We start from the raw sequence: 18493 nt of genomic DNA, 5'->3' as shown, positions 1-18493 counted from the left end.
TTTTGGGCGCCTTCGATGAACGGCGGAAAGGGATTAGGCGGGTGTTCACATCTTGTCTCCCCTGTCTCTCCCCCTTGGATACATTAAATCACCACTCTCTCTCTCCTCTCTTCTTGTATCATTATCCTTCTTACAGTCTAAACATCGCATACTACAATGATTGACCATCTACTGGGACGTCCGAGTGACGCCTGGAAGCGCACTCAGGCACGCCATCTCATTTCGTGTACCCATCAACGCTGACACACAACGCAGGTGTTCATCGTCCTCAGCTTCTGGATATCAGTCCTCCTACAGGGGAATCGCGGCGGGCCGCGCTTTCTCTGGATACGTAGGTTCAACAGGCTCTTACAAAGTACGTCTCTTCAACCTTCCAGCCTTCCACACAAGTCTGATGATGACCCTGCCAGAGCTATTTACTCCATGGCAGATCATCGTCGGCGCGTTCACGGGACTATACGCTGTGAGGCACTTTGACGCTATCGTCGGTCTCGCCGCACCGGAGCCTCTAGCACGAATGGTGCGCCTCTCCTCTTCACAATGTTCATGAACTGACCAGCCTTTCTCGATCATAGTATTCGAGAGCCTACTACCGTGCTACGTGGATTGCTACATCCCTCGATGCTGGATTTGCCACTGCGATACCCATTCGGCCCAAGTGGGTGCGGGAGATCGCCCAGGTCGTCCTCGGGGTGTACTACATCTTCTACGCCAACGAGGCGGACGACAGGGTACGTCTGAGGTGGATTGACTTATGTGACCAGGTGCTGAATTGTTGTCAATGATGATAGTTGAGAAAGTTCAGAGCCGTGTGCACCGTCGAGATGCTTCGAGCGACGTGGGAGAAGACAGGGAACCCTTATGTGTGTCCCTCTCCATCACACATCAGCTCTGACTAACATGGCCATAGCTCCGTGCCTTCACCTTCTGGGACCGTCCTTCCCTGCCTCTTGTCCGCCATGTCGTCCTCCCCCGTCCTTCTACCTCGCCTCACAGGAAACCTATCCGCGCTACGTTGTTCTATAATGGGACGCCTGAGCAGCTCAGACAAGCACGCGACCTTATACTTGACTTCCCTGGTGGGGGATTCATCTGCCTCGGACCGGAACATCATGAAGAGCGACTGAGGAGGTGGGCACGGAGGACCGGGAAACCTATCCTTAGTGTGGACTACGGTAAAGCCCCGGAATGTGAGTGTGCTTACTCTGACGCAACGTACGAGGGACTAATTAATGTGTAGATCCGTACCCATGGGCACTCGAGGAGGGCTTTGACTGCTACCTCACGCTTGTCCAGACTAAGGGAGTTACCATCGGCATGGCGGGCGATGAGCTCAGCATGATCCTGACGGCCGATTCTGCGTGCGTCTCTTCCTCTTCTGCTCGCTCCATCTCTCACATCGGCTTCATGACAGCGGGGCGAACATCGTCAGCACCGTAATCTATCGAGCTATTGAAAGCTCCTTCCCTATACCTCTCCCCCTAGCGGTAGTGTTCAACTACGCCGCCCTCGACTTCGGCTTTGGCGCGTGGATGTCCCCGGCCCACCTGAGGGTGCTGAGGGAAGAGCAGTCCTCGACGCATATCCCCGGGTTGGAAGAACAGAAGAACCACCTGAATCATCGGTCGCCCCTCAGCGTGGTGAAGGACGACCGCAAGCATAGGCGCAAGAAGTCCTGGAGGGATACGCTGGTATTCCGCCCCCAAGGACAGAAGAGTGTCAGTCCCGAAGGGGATAAGCATATTCCCGCTGTTGTACTGCGCGCCATTGCAGATGGTCCTGATGGAGGAGAGGGGGTGCTGGCGGATACGGAAGAAGATACGGGGACGGGGAACGACACCCCTGAAGATGAGCGGCCGATCCAGGCGCGCATCAAGGTCCCCGCTAAGGATGCCCCTGGGGCGAAGGAGGAGAAAGGGAAGAAGAGGACGAAGAAGGCGCCTATTGGGACTCGGCTGACGATGACCAGCCGGACTGGATTTTTCCAGGATAGGATCATCTCGCCTAGTATGGTATGTCATCTCGGTCATCGTACTGGTGGAACCTGGCTGAGTCAGCGTAGATGCGAGCCATGGCCATCCTGTACATTGGTAGCAGGCACAACCCGGACTTCTCGACCGACTATTATATCTCCCCCATCCTCGCGCCTAACAACCTGCTGGAGAAGTTCCCGCCTTTGCTCATGACGTGTGGAGAGAAAGATCCCTTCGTCGACGATACGGTTATCTTTGCTGGCCGGATCCGGGAGGCCAAACGGGCGAGGCGGGTCGCATTGCGTACTGCTTCCCTTAACAGGGACGGATTCTTTGGTGAAGGGCTACGCATGACCTCCAAGTCTGAGCAGGCGAAGCTCCTTGAGGAGAAGGAAGAAGACTGGGTCCAGACGCATATCTACGAAGGCTGGAGCCATGGGTACATGATGATGACCGCGCTTATGCCTTTTGGAGCGACGGCCGCGATCTACCAGAACGCGGACTGGATGCGCATGATGTTCGACAAACATGAGCTGCGCCAGGTCGCGGCTGCCGAAGCGGCTGTTACTGCTACTCAGCCTCGTGCGGAGAGGACTACGCGCTCAGAAGAGGCGGATGGGGGATACCCCCTCGGCTCGGAGAGCTCGAGCGAAGAACTCCTCGAATTTGCGTCGAGCAAGAAACGCCGCTTGTCCTCTCTGTCCTCTGCTCGTACGGCCAAGCCCGCCCTCGCACGGCACTCAAGCAGCGCTAGCAGGCTCACAATCTCCGACGAGGGGAGCGTCACTGGTCCCAGTACACCCGCGACATCCGTAGGGTCATCATTCGGCGTCGACGGCGCGCTGAAAGGCGTCCGCTCAGCTTCGCTCTCTTCTGACCGCCCTGCAATGGGGAAACGCACCACGGAGCTGAGGTCCAGCCCCCCTCTGCGAGCAGAACTAATGCAAATGGTGGGCCGGGTCACTGCTCCCAACGTGGTGGTGAACGAGGCCGAGCTTATGCGGAGGCGGAGAGAAGAGGCTGTATTTGGCTTTGAGACTCATCACTTTTCTGATGTGGAGGATGAGACGCTTGAGGTGTTCTGAGCCTCAAGCATTGGGTGGGAAGATATACCCCTTGTATACTAACTTATTCATGGCGCTGTACCTCAATCTACCACCTACGAAGCAGACGGTATTACATATTGTTCAATGTAGTGTTTTATTCTCGGAGCGCTGTTATCTGCTTCGTCGAGTACTTTTGGGAGGATTAGATCGGGGAATATTTCGTTCAGTTCTTGTCCCTCGTCCTTCGCTCCAGTATATGGAATCGGTGTTTCTGCGGCACCCACACAGATGGCCATCTCCAGGTGGCCACAAAGGCCCGATCTTGAAATAAGAACTCCGGTGTCTGTGCAGTGGGTGTGCAGTGGATGTGCCTATCAGCACTGCAATGAGGGATGCGCACAGACGGTCGTGGTGCCCGTGAGGCAGTGAAGCGAGCCCGGGTGGGACCCCTGGTGGAGCACCCTTGCCACCCTTGCCGAGAAAATTGTTGCCGGCGCCGTCGGAGGACGCGTCGATGTAAACAAACGTGTTTGTCAGAGATTGGTTTATTTGAGAAAAGCTTTAGAGTTAGTTGGTAATTATGAAGTGTATTTTCCGCTTAGAGTTTCGGATTTTTCCGGTTGTGAAGGGAGGGAATTAGAGTGCTAGCTGATCGTACGTCATCAACCCTTGTCAGCAAGCGAATTTGGGGTCCTCGGTGGCGTGACAACAAGATCAACACCGGTAGCGCAAGGCTGTGTCAGCGGGACGAGCGGGAACAAAACAGAGTCGGGGTTTGCTTAGCCCCTTAGTGTGCATCTCTCTCATCAACTTTCCCCCCCAGCCTCTTGCACATCCACAGCCGCCTCTCTGCCCTTTTAACATCCCCCGCTCTCCGCTGCTGCACCGACACAGCCGCTGCTTGTCCCCGTCGACCATCTGCTCCTCGACTGTCTTCCATTCCACACCTTCTATTCCTTCAACAGTTCTCTCCAACCTTTCAATAACCAGAAGTCAAGGTTGGGCAAGTCTCTTCCGCCACTGGGAATCCCTGAACTGACAATGAGGTGCGCATACAATTAGGGCTCGTGCTGTGCTCATACTGATCATTCTTAGTACTCTCGTCGCGCCTCGTCCTCCAGTGTCTAGGAATAAGAAGAAAATGGCTTCTCCCCGCGAAGCCACTCCCGCCGCACCTGCCACTAACGCCGTTGAGCCGAGCGAGAACCCCGCTCCTCCAACCGCTGCGGCTCCAGCTGCGGCGCCTGATCATCCTGCTCCTCAGCAACCGGTTGCAGTCCCTGGCTCCTCCGAACGATCGACCGTAGATTCATCCGCTCCTGCAGCTGTCCTTCCCCCTGCTGCCATCCCCGGTCCTGTGCCCGGCGCCGTTCCTGGTGGTCCTCCTGGCCCACCGCCCCACCCGAACGCAGTTTGGGTTCCCGGTCCTCCACCTGTCTACCCTTATCCTCATCCTGCTTATCCCCCTTTTCATCACCCATCTGCCTATCCCCAGGGACCACCTATGGCCTATCCGCAGTATCCACATCCCTATCCGTCCTATGCTTATGGTCCTCCCCCTCCTCACCCCGGAGTTCCCGTGCATGAAGGGGAGCAGCCTGCACACGATCCGAATGCGGCTCCTGTGGCGGCCGCACCGAATGGTACTGCGCAGAGTCCAGGGCCTGGAGGCAAGAGCCCGGGCCCGGATGCGAATGGTTTCCGCGGGGGTTCGCCCCTCCCACGGCTGCCGCCAATCCTCCCTGTGGAGCGCAGGCACGTTACCACCTCCGCGACTCAGCTTGCAAGCCAGAGCAGGCGAAGAAGCGATGCCCCCTTTGTATGCAGCGTTCCTGGTTGTGGATCTACTTTCACGCGTCGCTTCAACCTGAGAGGTGGGTATTCCCGATATATGTTGATAAATCTGCTGACAACTATGACCCAGGTCACATGCGTTCTCATACGGAAGAGAGGCCTTTCCTCTGCGAGTACGGATGTGGCAAGAGCTTCGCACGTCAGCATGACTGCAGGCGGCATGAAGCGTTGCACCAGAAGACGCAAGCTTATGCCTGTGCACACTGTGGGAAGTCTTTCTCTCGGATGGACGCGCTGAATCGTCATCTGCGCTCTGACGGTGGTGCCGAGTGCCGAAAATACGTTCAACCTGGTGCTGCAGCTGTCATCACTGCTCCTGGTGCTGGCAGCCGCGCATCCCGAACCAAGCCTGTCCCGCCTGGTCAGAAAACGGTCAACCCTCCTCTCCCCTCCCATGCACACATAGATGTGGATGCGATCGTTGCCGCGGAAGTTGCCGCGATTGCATCAACGATAGAAGCCGCTGGCCAACAGGCGGTCCCACCTGACCGAGCTGCCCTCCCGCCACCCCTTGCACCAGCTCCTGTACCTGCCGCACCAGTGGACAACACTGATGCGCAGAGTGATGGGAGCGGCTACCGCGAGTGACCTGAACTATAGGAGTACCTAATCCGGATTTTCTGTTGTGTCTGGCCGATGATGGACACCACTGTGTGCATTCCTTTGAGGATATCCCTTCTTTGCGAGCCTGAGTCTCCTCCTAGCCCTTCCGGTTGTTCCAGTTCTCTGACTTGTCTTGTCCCTCTGTGCTCTCTGAGCGTGTTATATAACTAGTGAAGAATGTAGTTTATTATCAAAATGACTGGTGCCTGTGGCTAAGTTCATTATTCATTTGACTGGTGCAGTCTAAGGGACGTTAATGAAGCGGCTGTGAATACTTGACATCTGAAAGCTGTTGATCGTGTGGCTAAGAAACCCAAACTGAAAGAGGCCGAGTGGATGTGCAGTGGCTGAAAGAACAAAGGAGCATGGTGAAAATGAGAGGTAATTCCTCCGATGACCCCTTTCGGGCGCATTTTGCCTACCATGACCCCTGGGGTGCAAATCCCTGAAATGACCCTAAGGCCTGCCCTAAGCAACTACGGACCTTCTAATTAAGGAAAATGGTGGTAGCAGATCAAGATGCGCTAGGGTCCGGTCTCTTCATGTCGGTTTATAAAGCATATTCCGACAATTAATTCGCAAGCTTTGTCTTGTTTTTTCATTAGTTATGTTACAGTATATAAATTAATTCTGCATGGATGCCTCGTATAATAATTCACCGATTTTCACCATCGTAAACATAGGTGAGGAAACACCGCACTTTTACGGCAAGGTAATAAATTTTGCAGCAGTTCTTGAAAATAATAGATACCATACACAATGCCAACCAGCTTGTCTTTTGAAAAAGGTCTGTTCTGATAGCAAAACATCACAAAACGCATCGTTGGATTCACCGGAGACATGCGCTTCTATTGCCACAGCCACTGCTTTCCTTATTTGGTTACTTAGGGGCGGCATTTGGGGTCATTTCAGGGATTTGCGCCCGAGGCGTCATGGTAGGCAAAATGCGCCCGAAAGGGGTCATCGGAGGAATTACCTCGTGAAAATGAATGTTGAGAAGAACGACGAAATCACGCGCTACTCGGCTCCGGGTATCAGGGGCGAACCCCGATCGTGTGCGGCGTTTGCTGACAGCGTGGGTTGATGTAGAGTCCACCTCGACAAGTCCACCTTTCATCCACTTTTTGCAAGCTTATTTCACGTCCACTTTTGAGAGGGTGGTAATTGGGATCTACTTGCTCGGAATTAGGGAAGGAACAGGAAGGGGAACGGCGCATTGTCCTTTTGTGTCTGGACTATTCTCAAGACCTCCATCTACTCCATCGAGCGCGGACTAGAGATACCCGACCACCCTAACTCATACATAAAACGCCAGCACCCCACCTGCATTGCTCATTAACATACCACATGTCCTCCCTCTCCCAACTGGTCAACTCCGCGGAATGCGGTCCTTCGAATCCCCTGCAAGGCCTGACAAAGACCTTCGACCGGGATCGTTCTCTTACCCAGGTGCGTTGACCTCCCCATACCAGCTTTTTCGCTTTCCGGTACTGGTACTGATGCTTGTAATAGGATGTAAATACATCGAGAGCAGCTCCTTCGAGGGGGCCTTTCTGGAGTGTGGTGCAAAATCCGCAGATGGACGACAAAGCAGCCGCCTTCTTCGCCGCTCATGGTCCAGCATCGCTGGCAACCCCACCTCAGGCTCAGCAGCAGGCGTGGAATTTGGAATCTATGTGCCGTGCATTGCCTCAGCAGCTACCCCAAGTGAATGGTCCTGTTTCTGGGGGATGGGCGCAAGACTTTATGCGTTCCCCAGCTTCTCAGAGATCGGGCATCCATACTCCTGTGCTCTCACCCCCGCTGCAGACTCAGGAAATGTCTATCCGATCGCTGGGTAAACGTCCGGAGCTAGCTCCTGCGTGGGTGCAGGATTTTGGCAAGGCGTTTGAGCAGGCTGAGAAGGCTGCTCCTGCCCCTGCGCAGGTTGGGATGATGATGGGAGGACCGATGTCGATGCAGGGGCAGGGGCAGTTCGGGGGATGGTATGGACCTGAAACTCAGGGTACGTAGCGATTGGAATGAGAAGGAGGAAACTGACGCCGTACAGGGATACCCATTGGGCCAATGGTACAAAACCCTGTTTTTCCGATTGCCGCGTCTCCCCCTTCCACCTCAGCCCAAACATCCGTCCCCGCCCAAGCTGTATCCGAAGCGCAGCAGCGCGAGCGCGTCCTAGAAGCGGATGACCTCGCAAGCACCGCGTCTCTCCTGCTAGACTCTGTCCGGACGGAGACGAACCCTAAGTTCAAGAGTTCCGCATTCATGAATCTCATGCACCAGTTCAAGGACCGAACGGCCGTCGTGGAGGGTAACGAAATAGTTATGGTGGACAGGGAGGGTCAGAGTCAGCTGAAAGTGGGGCAAGACGCTACACAGAGGGAGGGGGAGGCGTCCTCCACCTCCACCCCTGGTTCACTCTCTTCTGCCTGGGCTCGGGGGGAAGACGTTCTGGGCCAAGCAAAGAACGCGTTATTCCACTCCTCCGCCGTTCCCACGGTCCAACCAGCGAACGTGTCAACGCAGGAAGAATCGTGGCGCTCAGAGCCGAAGGTCGCTGCCGCTCTGTCGGGGATTGACCCTACTTGGGCACAATGGGCGAATCTTATGCCCCAGAATTCAGAGAGTGTGGTGCAGATGTATCCCGAGATACTCCAGACGAGCGCCGAGGATTGGCATGAGTATCGTGCTCAGCTGGGACAGGAAATGCCTCAGAGGGAGGCAGAGAGTGCGTTTTCTCTAAAGGATATTTGCCCGGAGCTGATAGATGTGCATACAGGTTCGTTTAAGGCTCAGGAGCGCGAGTGGAATACTCTCCTCAGTCAGTGGGGTGAGTTTGAGGCGGGGAACGAGGAGGTACAGCACACAGGAGCATATCGTTTCCAGGAGGACAACCCCTATACCCGTGGGCAGCGTATGACACGACATCACGCACTGCACACTGGAGCCGATTGGGCGAACCTCACAGCAGAGGTAAGTGCACTCCCCATGCTTTCTGCTTCTAGCCAGTCTGCTGAGCTACGCAACCTCGCTCACCAGACTGTGCTGGAGAAAGAGGCTGCGGTTCAGCGCGATCCTACCAACGCTGCTGCGTGGTACGAGCTCGGTGTGAAGCAGCAAGAGAACGAGAGAGAGCAGAAGGCGATCCAAGCGCTTCAGAGAGCGGTCGAGCTCGATCCGGAATACATAGACGCTTGGCTCGCGCTTGCCGTGAGCTTGGTGAACGAAGCCGATAGGCGTCAAGCGTACGATGCGATCGAGGCTTGGATCGAGCGGAACGCGCGCTACCGCGGGACGCAGAAACCTACGAGCACGGTAGCGAGCAACACCCAGAAGATGGCAGAACGCCAGGACTTGCTCATGCGTCAGCTAATCGCGATGGCATGTGACGTCCCTGAGGGAGAGATCGATGCGGACGTACAGATTGCCCTGGGCGTGCTGTTTAATATCAACGAGGATTATGAGAAGGCAATCGACTGCTTCCATGCGGCCTTGGGCGTCCGCCGAGAGGTGGGTTCACTTCATACCTGATTTGAAAAAAAGCCTAACTCTGTGGGGCAGGACTGGCAGTTGTACAATAGGGTCGGGGCGAGCTACGCTAATTCTGGAAATCCGGAGAAGGCGCTTGAGTATTACTATCGTGCTTTAGAGCTTAATCCTGGCTACATACGGGCGAGGTACAACCTCGGAATCGCTCAGATCGGGCTAAAAGTGCGCTCTTCTATCCTCTGTAGACCATCAGCATCTGAGCAGGTCCTGCAGCACTACACCGAGGCGGCGCAACATATCCTCGACGCGCTTGTGCTGCAAGAAAGCGAGTCTGAATCCTCCCGCTCCGGGCCAGGAAGCACAAAAGGCGTAACAGGCTCCACGCTCTGGCTCGGCCTGCGCAACGCTAGCGCGAAGTTACGTCGACCGGACTTGGTGACGCTGTGTGATCAGCAGGATCTGGAAGGTGAGTGAATTTTCCCGCTCCGACCGATGCGAAGTCTGACGAAAGGCACAGCTTATAGAATTTACTTTGCCCCACTGGTCGGGCAGAACCAAGCGGTTATGTTTTGATTTTGTTGGGATCTTGACTAATGGAAGGAGAGCGCAATTGTATACTATGCAATTATCCATGTTACCTAATTTACTAACCGGTACCTCTTCTGGACTGATTGAGCCTTGTTGTTGATGCAATTTATTCCTTCCTCGGTACCCGCTGACATCAAGCCCCGGCGATGTACATCCATCTGCCCCCCAATGAACTATAAATCACATGCAGATATGTATGCGCAGTCAGATGGAAAGTGCCGAGGACCGACGTTGGTTTCGGTTCCTTCTCCCTTGAAGTTTCTTTCTCGCCCAGGGCGGCCGTGACGAAGACCCTACATACGTAGGCCGTGTGAGCCGCCTCCGCACCGGCATCACCTCCAACGCCTTACCATCTCCGTCGGGCTCCCCATCACTGCTTTATCCCCTGCGAACCAACTTCTATTCCTAACCCTCACCCCCTGCAGGAGCTATATCTTATTCCTTGCCGGAATACACTAGGACAATATGAACAAATCACGTATGGCAGTCGCGAGTCGGACCGTCTTCGAGGCACTCGATATCGAGGGCGACGAAGATGAGACGGGATATGGATCGGACGTGGAGGACTCCCCTGTCGAGGAGAAGTGTGTTGCATACGTCTTCCCCCTGTCTTCGCGCGTTACTCACCACTTCCAGACCGAGCACATTACATGTTCAACCCCCACATTCCGCCCACCCACCTCCAACCCCAATACTCTCAAAAAAGGCTGCAAAAAAGGCTGCACAGGCTGCCAAGGCCGCTGCTGCCGCTGCCGCATCCTCCTCTGCTCCAGCACCAAATTCCCTTCTCAATGAGCCTCCAGTCCACCTGCCGGTTTCGGGTGTGGCTGATCCTACTCCTTTACCGGCGACATCTCCGGTCGCCGCACCTGCTGTCCCTGCCCAGCCGACGACGAACGGTCTCCGACCAGCAGGCGGGGAGGAGATGCGTCTTCCCGAAGTGGACAAACTCCTCGCTCCTCCGCCTCCTGACAACAAGACTGTGATCTATGACATCCCCAGGACTCCCACACCTCCACCTCCTGCACCCCCTCCCGAGCTCTTCGAAGAAATCAATCACAAACCCAAACCTCTTGCGATGGAGAAGCTAAAAATCAACGTGATCCTTCCTTCCCAGTCACCAGCGAGTGCTGGTATGCTGCAAAGCGCCTTCCCGCTCTCACCGCGCAGGGCGCGCACAGACTCTCACAGCAGTGCTCATCCGCACCTGAACGGAAACGGCACGGCGCACAAGCGCGGGTCGTCCACTTGCCCCACATCCGCCACACGATCTCAAGCCCAGGGCTACGCATTGACACCTTCTACCCTCCGTATGAGTCAGAAGATGCGTGAAGCTTCCGCACCTCCCGGCGGCGAGCGGACGAAGAAGATCCGCAGCATCATCGTCCGCACAATGACGACGTTTATCATGCTCGCGTTGTTCTTCCTTATCATGGCGGGTGGGACGCCGTTTGTCGTCATGCTCGTGCTGGTGTGCCAGGCACTCGTCTACAGGGAGGTTACGGCGCTATTCGAGTTCACCGCGCATGCAGGGAGTAGACCGATCGAGGGCAAAGGCGCGGAGAAGAGTGAGGACAGGTGGAGCAAGACGCTCAATTGGTACTTCTTCGCGGTCACAAATTATTTCCTGTATGGGGAATCGCTTATCCATTATTTCAAGGTGTGCTGTTCTTTCATTAGTTTCTGGTTGATCAAGACACTTATCGAGTTAGCACGTGGTCTTCGCAGACGCTTGGCTCACACCGTTCGCGACCAATCACCGGTTCATCAGCTTCATGCTCTACATGATCGGCTTTATTGGCTTTGTCTCCAACCTGAAGCGGCAGTACCTGCGCCAGCAGTTTGGCCTGTTCTGCTGGGTTCATATGACTCTTTTCTTGATCGTCGTCTCAAGCCACTTTATTGTGAATAATATCCTCGAGGGGCTCATTTGGTTCTGGGTCCCGGCCTGTTTGGTCATTTGTAACGATATTTTCGCTTACGTCTGGGGTATGTCACTTCTTTTCCGTTTACCATATCTGTGATACTGATTTCGTCATTCAGGGATGTCATTTGGCCGTACCCCACTCATCCAGCTCAGCCCAAAGAAGACCGTCGAAGGCTTCGTTGGCGCCTTCTTCACCACTCTCGTGTTCGCGTATATCCTCGGCACTTTCTCGATGCAATTTGATTACATGATCTGCCCCGGGCATGACTTGGGAGTCACTGCCTGGGACAATGTGGTATGCGACAAGAACAAGGTCTTCATTTGGCGGGATTTGCCGATCGGCGAACCACTGGTGACGATCCTGAGCACTTGGGTACGTTTTTCCCATGCCTTTGTTCCGCAAGCAATGTGGTGCTCACGGATCTTGGTGTTTCCATTGTGCAGGCTCGCAGACCCGTGACATCGATTCCCGTCGCGCCCTTCCAATTCCACTCGGTCGTTCTTGCCTGCTTCGCCTCCCTCGTCGCCCCTTTCGGCGGGTTCTTCGCCAGTGGGTTCAAGCGTGCCTTCGACATCAAGGATTTTGGAGACTCGATTCCCGGTCATGGGGGTATGACGGACCGGATGGACTGCCAGTGCGTGTCGTTCCTGATCCTGACGGGGCCTGACTCGACCAGCACTGATGCGATCGGATCTTTAGATTCCTCATGGGCATGTTCACTTATGTGTATTATAGCACGCTCATACGCGTCAACCACGTCACCCCGGGCTCGATCCTGCAGGCGATCGTGTCCAGCCTGGGGCCGCAGGAGCAGCTGGAGCTATATAGAGAACTGACGAGTTATCTACATACCAAAGGTCTGCTCGGCATCTAGTCAGTTATCGAGCAATTAGGTAGCAGTAGCGGATATTCACGACGATTGCTATTGAGGGTAATGATCGTGCTGATCATCTATGAGATAATGATGAACATGCCACAGAATTCACTTTGCTAATTTGAAATCTGTATGGCCCAAGGCGTGCAAAGTTTTCAGGGCAGTCGCGTGCAAAGTCTGTAAAGCCCGGGATCAGATTGGTCCCCTCCCATCGTTATATAGTCCTCTCGCATTTGCGTTTCTCCTTCCAACCACCACTCACCCTTCCCCTCCCATCAGGGAACGCCTGCGTTCCTGTTCTCAACGCAACAACCCAAATATTACCTCAGCGCCCAGCCCGCCCGCAAGGCATCTGCGCGCAGTCTACAACCTTGCGGTCAACAACCCACCGTTCCATGCATCCGTCTGCCCACGGGGCTGCAAACTTCCTTTCCCGTCTTCCTCGTTCGCCCGCAGGAGTGGTGCGCGGCGCTGGACGATAGCATCGTTAAACCCCTGCTTAACGATACTCCCCGAATCCGAACCAAACATAAATTTTAGAAAACTACCAAAAAAAACGCAAGTTTCAGCTGAGCCAAGAGAACCGCGACTAGACGCACCATAACACCAAAAGGCTCGATTTCCGCTCGAGAATGACCGCCATCTCCGTTGCTACCACCAACGGACACCATGTTCACCAACACCACCACCAGCACGTCGATGTGATCGACGACTCCATCGTTGCCGAGATGCAAAGCTCGACGCCCTTCGAAGGGCCCGAAAAGCTTCTCGAGATCTGGTTCGCACCTTCTGCGGATCATCTGCCCGTCGTTGACGAGGCCAAATATGGAAGTGGATATGTGGATGGAGACGGAAACCCCAAGAGGCAGGGGCTGCGCCGTATCCACCGGGCTGTCTGGGAGGAGATGCTCGACATTGTCAAATGCAAAGTGCTGAGCGTTATCGTCGGCGAAGAGCTCGACGCGTATCTGCTCAGGTGGGCCTCTCAGGACACGCATCACATAGGCTGAACTCACGGTTTACTACCATTGGTGGTTTTTTGACGCAGCGAATCTTCCCTTTTTGTTTCGCCGCACAAGATCATCTTGAAGACATGCGGTACAACCCTGAATCTTCTGGGGCTGCCACGTATCCTCGACATCGCCAGTCGTTACTGTGGCTTCAGCAAGGTGTGGAGATGCTTCTACTCTCGCAAAAGCTTCATGTTCCCCGAGAGACAGCTTGGACCCCACAGGGAATGGGGCGAAGAGGTCAGATACCTGGATGCTTTCTTCAGAGATGGCTCTGCGTACACCGTGGGCAAGGTTAATGGGGACCACTGGCTGTTGTACTTGACCTCCCCAGTGGAGGATGATGATGATGCGCTGGAGCCCGTGACGTACGGGTCTCGCTTGCGCATGTACACTCCCAGCCCTACGCCTTCCCTCGAAGATACGCCGACGCTCTCCGACCTCCAGCAGGACTACACCATCGAGATTCTTATGTCTCATCTATCCACGTCGGCTCGTCTTCCCTTCTTCTATCACCAAAAGGAAGCCGCCGATGGCCGCGGGCATGCTTACGCAGCCAAACTATCCACCGAATTAGGCATCGACACCATTTTCCCCGTCGATCGCACGACATTGGACGCATTCGCCTTCGATCCGTGCGGATATAGTGCCAATGCGCTAATCGATTGGGGTGGAGGAGAAGGGTACTATACCATCCACGTTACCCCTGAGGCTGGGTGGAGCTACGCCAGCTTTGAGTGTAACGTGCCCCTGCCCACACGGGATTCGAGCGCACTTGGTGTGCGTGGGTTGGACCCGGACCTGCCGGATCTGCAGACTCTCGTTCGGAACGTTGTCAACATATTCGACCCTGGTCGACTGTCCGTCACTCTCTTCGTCTCAACCAGTGCCAAGTCCGATGTCGCGATCGAGACAGCGCAGAAAGTGTTCAAGCAGGCGCTCTCGCCTCGTGGGTACTACCGGAACGAGAAGATCAACTATGAGTTTGGTGGATATGACCTCGCGTTTGCAAGCTTCCGAAGACTCGGGACGAAGGGTCGTAACATGGCGGACAAGGATTGAATCGTTCACGAAATCCGCTGCAGCTGTTCTTTGCCAGCGACACGTGTTTTCTCTTGCTTTACCCGTTTCTCCCTACCAGCTTTTTGCGCGGCTTGATCGGCTTCTCCCTTTCCCGAAATTCTATCTCACGCCCTCCATCCCAAAGACAGGGAAGAGCCGAATAAAATCCATATTATTGTGACGATTGTACAGTTTACGTGTAGACAACTGTAGATGACTTTATTTTCAAAATTTTATCTTATTTGTTCTTACTCATCATCTGACGGTAGGATGCCAGTCTCCCTCTAATGCTTCACAGGTTTCCGGTCAGCTCAGCTCGTGGAAGTAGCGATACGGGCTGCAGTTTTTCATGTAACCTGGTTCTGCTCTTTTCTGGTAATTTGTGAGTTATTGCCAACTCAGGAACATAGCTTCAGCACCCGTTGTGCAAATAATGCAGCCGTTATCCGCGACTTGTCGATGCTTAGTAAGCGCACCCGACGTACACAGCAATCCGCTCCGCGCACCCCCTGGGCAATGTGATGTGGAGGCAGCATGGAAAAAGCGGAAATGCGGGACCAGACTGCTTTGTCTCTGGTCATTGTCTCTTTGTTCATGATGTGTTTCTTGATCTTCCGGCCACTGACTCCCCTTCCCAAGAAGATCTCAGACCCACATGGCACCTTCCCCTCTCCTTGCACAGGCTCCTCACCTCACATGCAATGCTGTTAGCATCATGGCATTTGGGGAGCCTCACATGTTTCAGCCCATCATGCAGATACTTGACTTTGTGGACCTTCTCAATGATCAAGGGAATACAAGGAATCTGCCGGTATTCATGTAAGTTTCATCAGCCTTGTGCAAGGGATCTTTTAATGATGTATGCAGGATCGTGATCAGTGATGGATGCCAGTGGATCATGACACTCCCACACATGTCTATGCATGATGTGGTCATCAACCAGACACTGCAGAGGAAGGTGGTAATAGACATCCAACAATATGCTGTCACGGTATCCCCTTTCCAGCATTGCACATAAGTGTCTGGTTTCCCTGTGCATGGCACTTGCTGATCAACCATAGGCTCATGTGCATTGACAAATGGAAACTGGTTGGATATACCCATTGAATAGGCACCCCTGCAAAGCTGCTGCTCAATTTGGAGCCAGCCCTTGGTGAAGGGAGCGTGCTTGGGACAGGCCACATGGCTTGTGCCTTTCCAGTTGCTGGTCCATCATGCCCTGTGCAGGGACAGTCTGTGCCTTTAGTATGGAGGTGCATGAAGGCATTCCCGGACATGCCAAACTTGCAAGAACCAACAGAGGAGTGTTTGCATCCCCATCTGGAACTCCCCCCTCCCAACATAAGGTCAACAATTATGGGTCACTGGCTCACTCTTGTAGCCCAAGTCCACCCACAGGTGGTCCCATATGTACATTTTGGTAAAGAAGGTGTTTAAATTGACCCCTGTGCAGGTTTTCATTGTATGTGTGAGTATACAAGGTGAATGCAGTGCATAGGGTCATGATACAGAGGCAGGAGCATACATTGAAGATGATGATTGTTCATGATCACACTGTTCATGTTCAGTATGCACTACTGATTGACAATACTGACCTTGTGCAGGGCGAAATCAAGGTAGCCGGATTTGACAGACACATTGCATTCTTCAACAACATCTTGTCATCAGCAGTTTATCAAATTGATAATGCCCAGCTGGAGGTAAATGACAAGCAGACCTGTAGAGTCCTGCATCCTTACCATTTGTTGGTGAATGGTGAGATGCACATAACATGTGTGCAAGATGACCACCAGTACCCAGTGGTTTACTTCCATTTTACAAAACTGGCATCTATTATTTGCTACAAAAACAATGAAACCATTGGTGCATATGTTTCCCCTGTGCAGGGGTGGAGTACTAAGTGTACTGCAGATGTGGTAGCAATTGTGGCACAGTTGGGATGGAAGATCTTGAGCAGGGTGCTGAAGGGAGCCAAGGGCACTAAGGTCAGATGATCCCCATTTCATTTGTCTGTTTGTGAACCTTGCGCAGGGACACTCCAGGGCACCCAGCAGCAATTGTGTCAAGTTGTGGCTTGTGGATGATTTGAAGGTTACTGTCCACCTTTGTGTCTTCAACAAGTTCATTGGGAGGATTGACAACTCTTTGGTGGGCAAAGCAGTGACATTCAAGACTTTGCTCATGAATGAGATGGATGGACCATGCCTGAAGACCCAATCTCAGAAGACATGTTTTTTCAACAGTAGGGAGAACTATGCACATCAATGACTGGAGGTGTGGTTTGTTTTCCCCCTGTCCCATACCTTGCACAGGGAGCTCATCAGCATTCAGGTGGGCTGCATCAGGCAGCCTTGCACATGGGAACTGCTGGAGGTCTATGACTGGCAGCTTCTCAGCTGCCAGGGCTCCAGATGAAGATGGGCAAGCAGTGCCAAGCCTTTGTGTGACCATTGCAGAGGTAAAGTGTCAAAAGCTGGGATTCAGCCAGCCTATTACATTTGTTATTGTAGGAAGGCTTCATCCCTGACACAACATTTGATTCACCTACCAAGGGTGCCCATATGAGATGTGTCACAAGAAATGGAACACATTGTTTTGGGACAAAGACAAAGAAACATACATTTGCCCTGCTTGTTGCAGGACATACATTTCTCTGGGCACAAAGTAACTTTTCCTGTGCCCAGACACCTGCACAGGGCTGACTTCAAAAATAGATATTGATTTCACATGGAGGTGGTTGATAATGGCAGCCAGTACTGGATCATGTCATTTGACACAGCAACTAACAGGCTTTTGGGTGAGACAGCCACTGACATGGACCATTGGTTCGACCTGTTACATGGCAGTGATGTGAGTACAGTTTCTATGTGCAGGACTGAACTCACTGTGAAACAGTGGGATGCAATGCAGTGGTATTACACCACTGTGGATGGAGTATTGGGGAATATGTACAAAATCACTATCAAGGCAAGCACAGATTTTATGGACAGGCAGAAGGGTGAAGTGACTTGGGTGGTGACATGATACATCTGTGTGTAGTTTCTTATTCATCACCATGCACAGGGGGGGAACCATGTTTACTGTTACTTTCAAATACATGTCATTTGGTTGAACTCTACATAACTACAATGTATCTTCCGGAGGTGAAGAAGAGCATGAGCACCTGGAATTTGTCAATGCAGATACTGCATGTTGAGATGGAATAGGAGTCTTGAACTGGTAATTGTATGCAGAGGGCCATGTACAAGAAGGAAGGTCTTGTTGCCAGAACTGGATGCCCTGCACAGGGGGATGCAATGATGTAGGTTGATGAGCATAGGAAGGACCGGCCATGTCATTAGTCTGTGTACAGGAAGGAAGCCTATCATTGCAAAAAGGGTGAACCACTTGACGAGGAGTGAGCCGTTTGCTGAGGTTGGCAAGAGTGGCCAATTGGCATGAAATAACCTGTCTTGCATCTGTTAGATCTGCTTCAAGAGTGTCCATGCACAGGAGGGAACTTTGGAGGTGACAGTCCAGGTTCTGAGCATTGCAAATCTCCTCATTTCTTTCTTCCTGAACTGACTCAAGTCACAAGGCGACATCTGTGTAATTACAGGACAGTGCCCTTGTAGTTGCCTCTGCATCTTCTAACAAGACTGCTTGGCCAGCAACTGTCTCCCAGAGGCTGAGTTCCTCCTGTGCACGGCAAGGAGGAGGGGGTTGACAAAGGGGAGGGCCATCATGCACAGGGGCATCCAGTTGATCAGTTTCATCTTTGCTGGATGAGGTGTACAAACCAACGTCTGTGACAAATCCATGTGCATGGGTGGCATGGCTAGGATGGCAGCCCCAGACAGGTACACGTGCTTTGAAGGGGGCTTGATGTTGCGGGAAGGGTCTAGAGACACTGTTTGGGCTCTGATCCTTCTGATTAGCCATGCACAAAGACAATGGGGTAAGTGCATTCTCACTGGATTATCAGTGATCCACCACCCATAACCAGCTGAACCCCAGTATGCAGTATTTTGTTGACAACAATATGCATTGCCTGGAGGAGGCATGATGGTACTGAGATGGGGAGAGA

At 53.3% G+C, this 18493-nt stretch overlaps 5 protein-coding genes across 5 annotated transcripts; all 5 read left to right on the top strand.

Moving 5' to 3' along the window:
* The first annotated feature begins 87 nt into the window (after positions 1-87).
* DACRYDRAFT_64121 (alpha/beta-hydrolase) lies at positions 88-3157 on the top strand. Its single transcript, XM_040775750.1, has 9 exons — positions 88-207; positions 256-355; positions 411-520; positions 576-731; positions 792-863; positions 911-1190; positions 1241-1361; positions 1415-2012; positions 2063-3157. Exons 1-9 carry the CDS (start codon positions 157-159, stop codon positions 3056-3058), a joined length of 2484 nt encoding a protein of 827 aa, XP_040631280.1. The 5' UTR covers positions 88-156; the 3' UTR covers positions 3059-3157.
* A 727-nt stretch (positions 3158-3884) lies between these two features.
* Positions 3885-5628, top strand: DACRYDRAFT_20931 (uncharacterized protein). The gene is made up of 3 exons (XM_040772150.1): positions 3885-4065; positions 4115-4893; positions 4944-5628. The coding sequence occupies exons 2-3, from the start codon at positions 4161-4163 to the stop codon at positions 5459-5461; spliced, it is 1251 nt and encodes a 416-aa protein (XP_040631279.1). The 5' UTR covers positions 3885-4065; positions 4115-4160; the 3' UTR covers positions 5462-5628.
* Positions 5629-8464: 2836 nt separating this feature from the next.
* DACRYDRAFT_48989 (TPR-like protein) lies at positions 8465-9439 on the top strand (the record flags this gene model as incomplete). Its single annotated transcript, XM_040774877.1, has 3 exons — positions 8465-8986; positions 9038-9187; positions 9239-9439. 3 exons carry the CDS (start codon positions 8465-8467, stop codon positions 9437-9439), a joined length of 873 nt encoding a protein of 290 aa, XP_040631278.1.
* Positions 9440-10961: 1522 nt separating this feature from the next.
* DACRYDRAFT_87598 (phosphatidate cytidylyltransferase) lies at positions 10962-12355 on the top strand (the record flags this gene model as incomplete). Its single annotated transcript, XM_040776820.1, has 5 exons — positions 10962-11213; positions 11266-11542; positions 11597-11853; positions 11925-12115; positions 12181-12355. 5 exons carry the CDS (start codon positions 10962-10964, stop codon positions 12353-12355), a joined length of 1152 nt encoding a protein of 383 aa, XP_040631277.1.
* A 553-nt stretch (positions 12356-12908) lies between these two features.
* Positions 12909-14558, top strand: DACRYDRAFT_20929 (S-adenosylmethionine decarboxylase). The gene is made up of 2 exons (XM_040772149.1): positions 12909-13331; positions 13404-14558. The coding sequence occupies exons 1-2, from the start codon at positions 12988-12990 to the stop codon at positions 14425-14427; spliced, it is 1368 nt and encodes a 455-aa protein (XP_040631276.1). The 5' UTR covers positions 12909-12987; the 3' UTR covers positions 14428-14558.
* Positions 14559-18493: the final 3935 nt, after the last annotated feature.

The sequence above is a fragment of the Dacryopinax primogenitus genome (assembly GCF_000292625.1).
Source record: "Dacryopinax primogenitus strain DJM-731 SS1 chromosome Unknown DACRYscaffold_4, whole genome shotgun sequence".
Lineage (NCBI taxonomy): Eukaryota > Fungi > Basidiomycota > Dacrymycetes > Dacrymycetales > Dacrymycetaceae > Dacryopinax > Dacryopinax primogenitus.
Note: the sequence above shows the minus strand (reverse complement) of the source record. Positions and strands in the feature narration are given on the sequence as shown.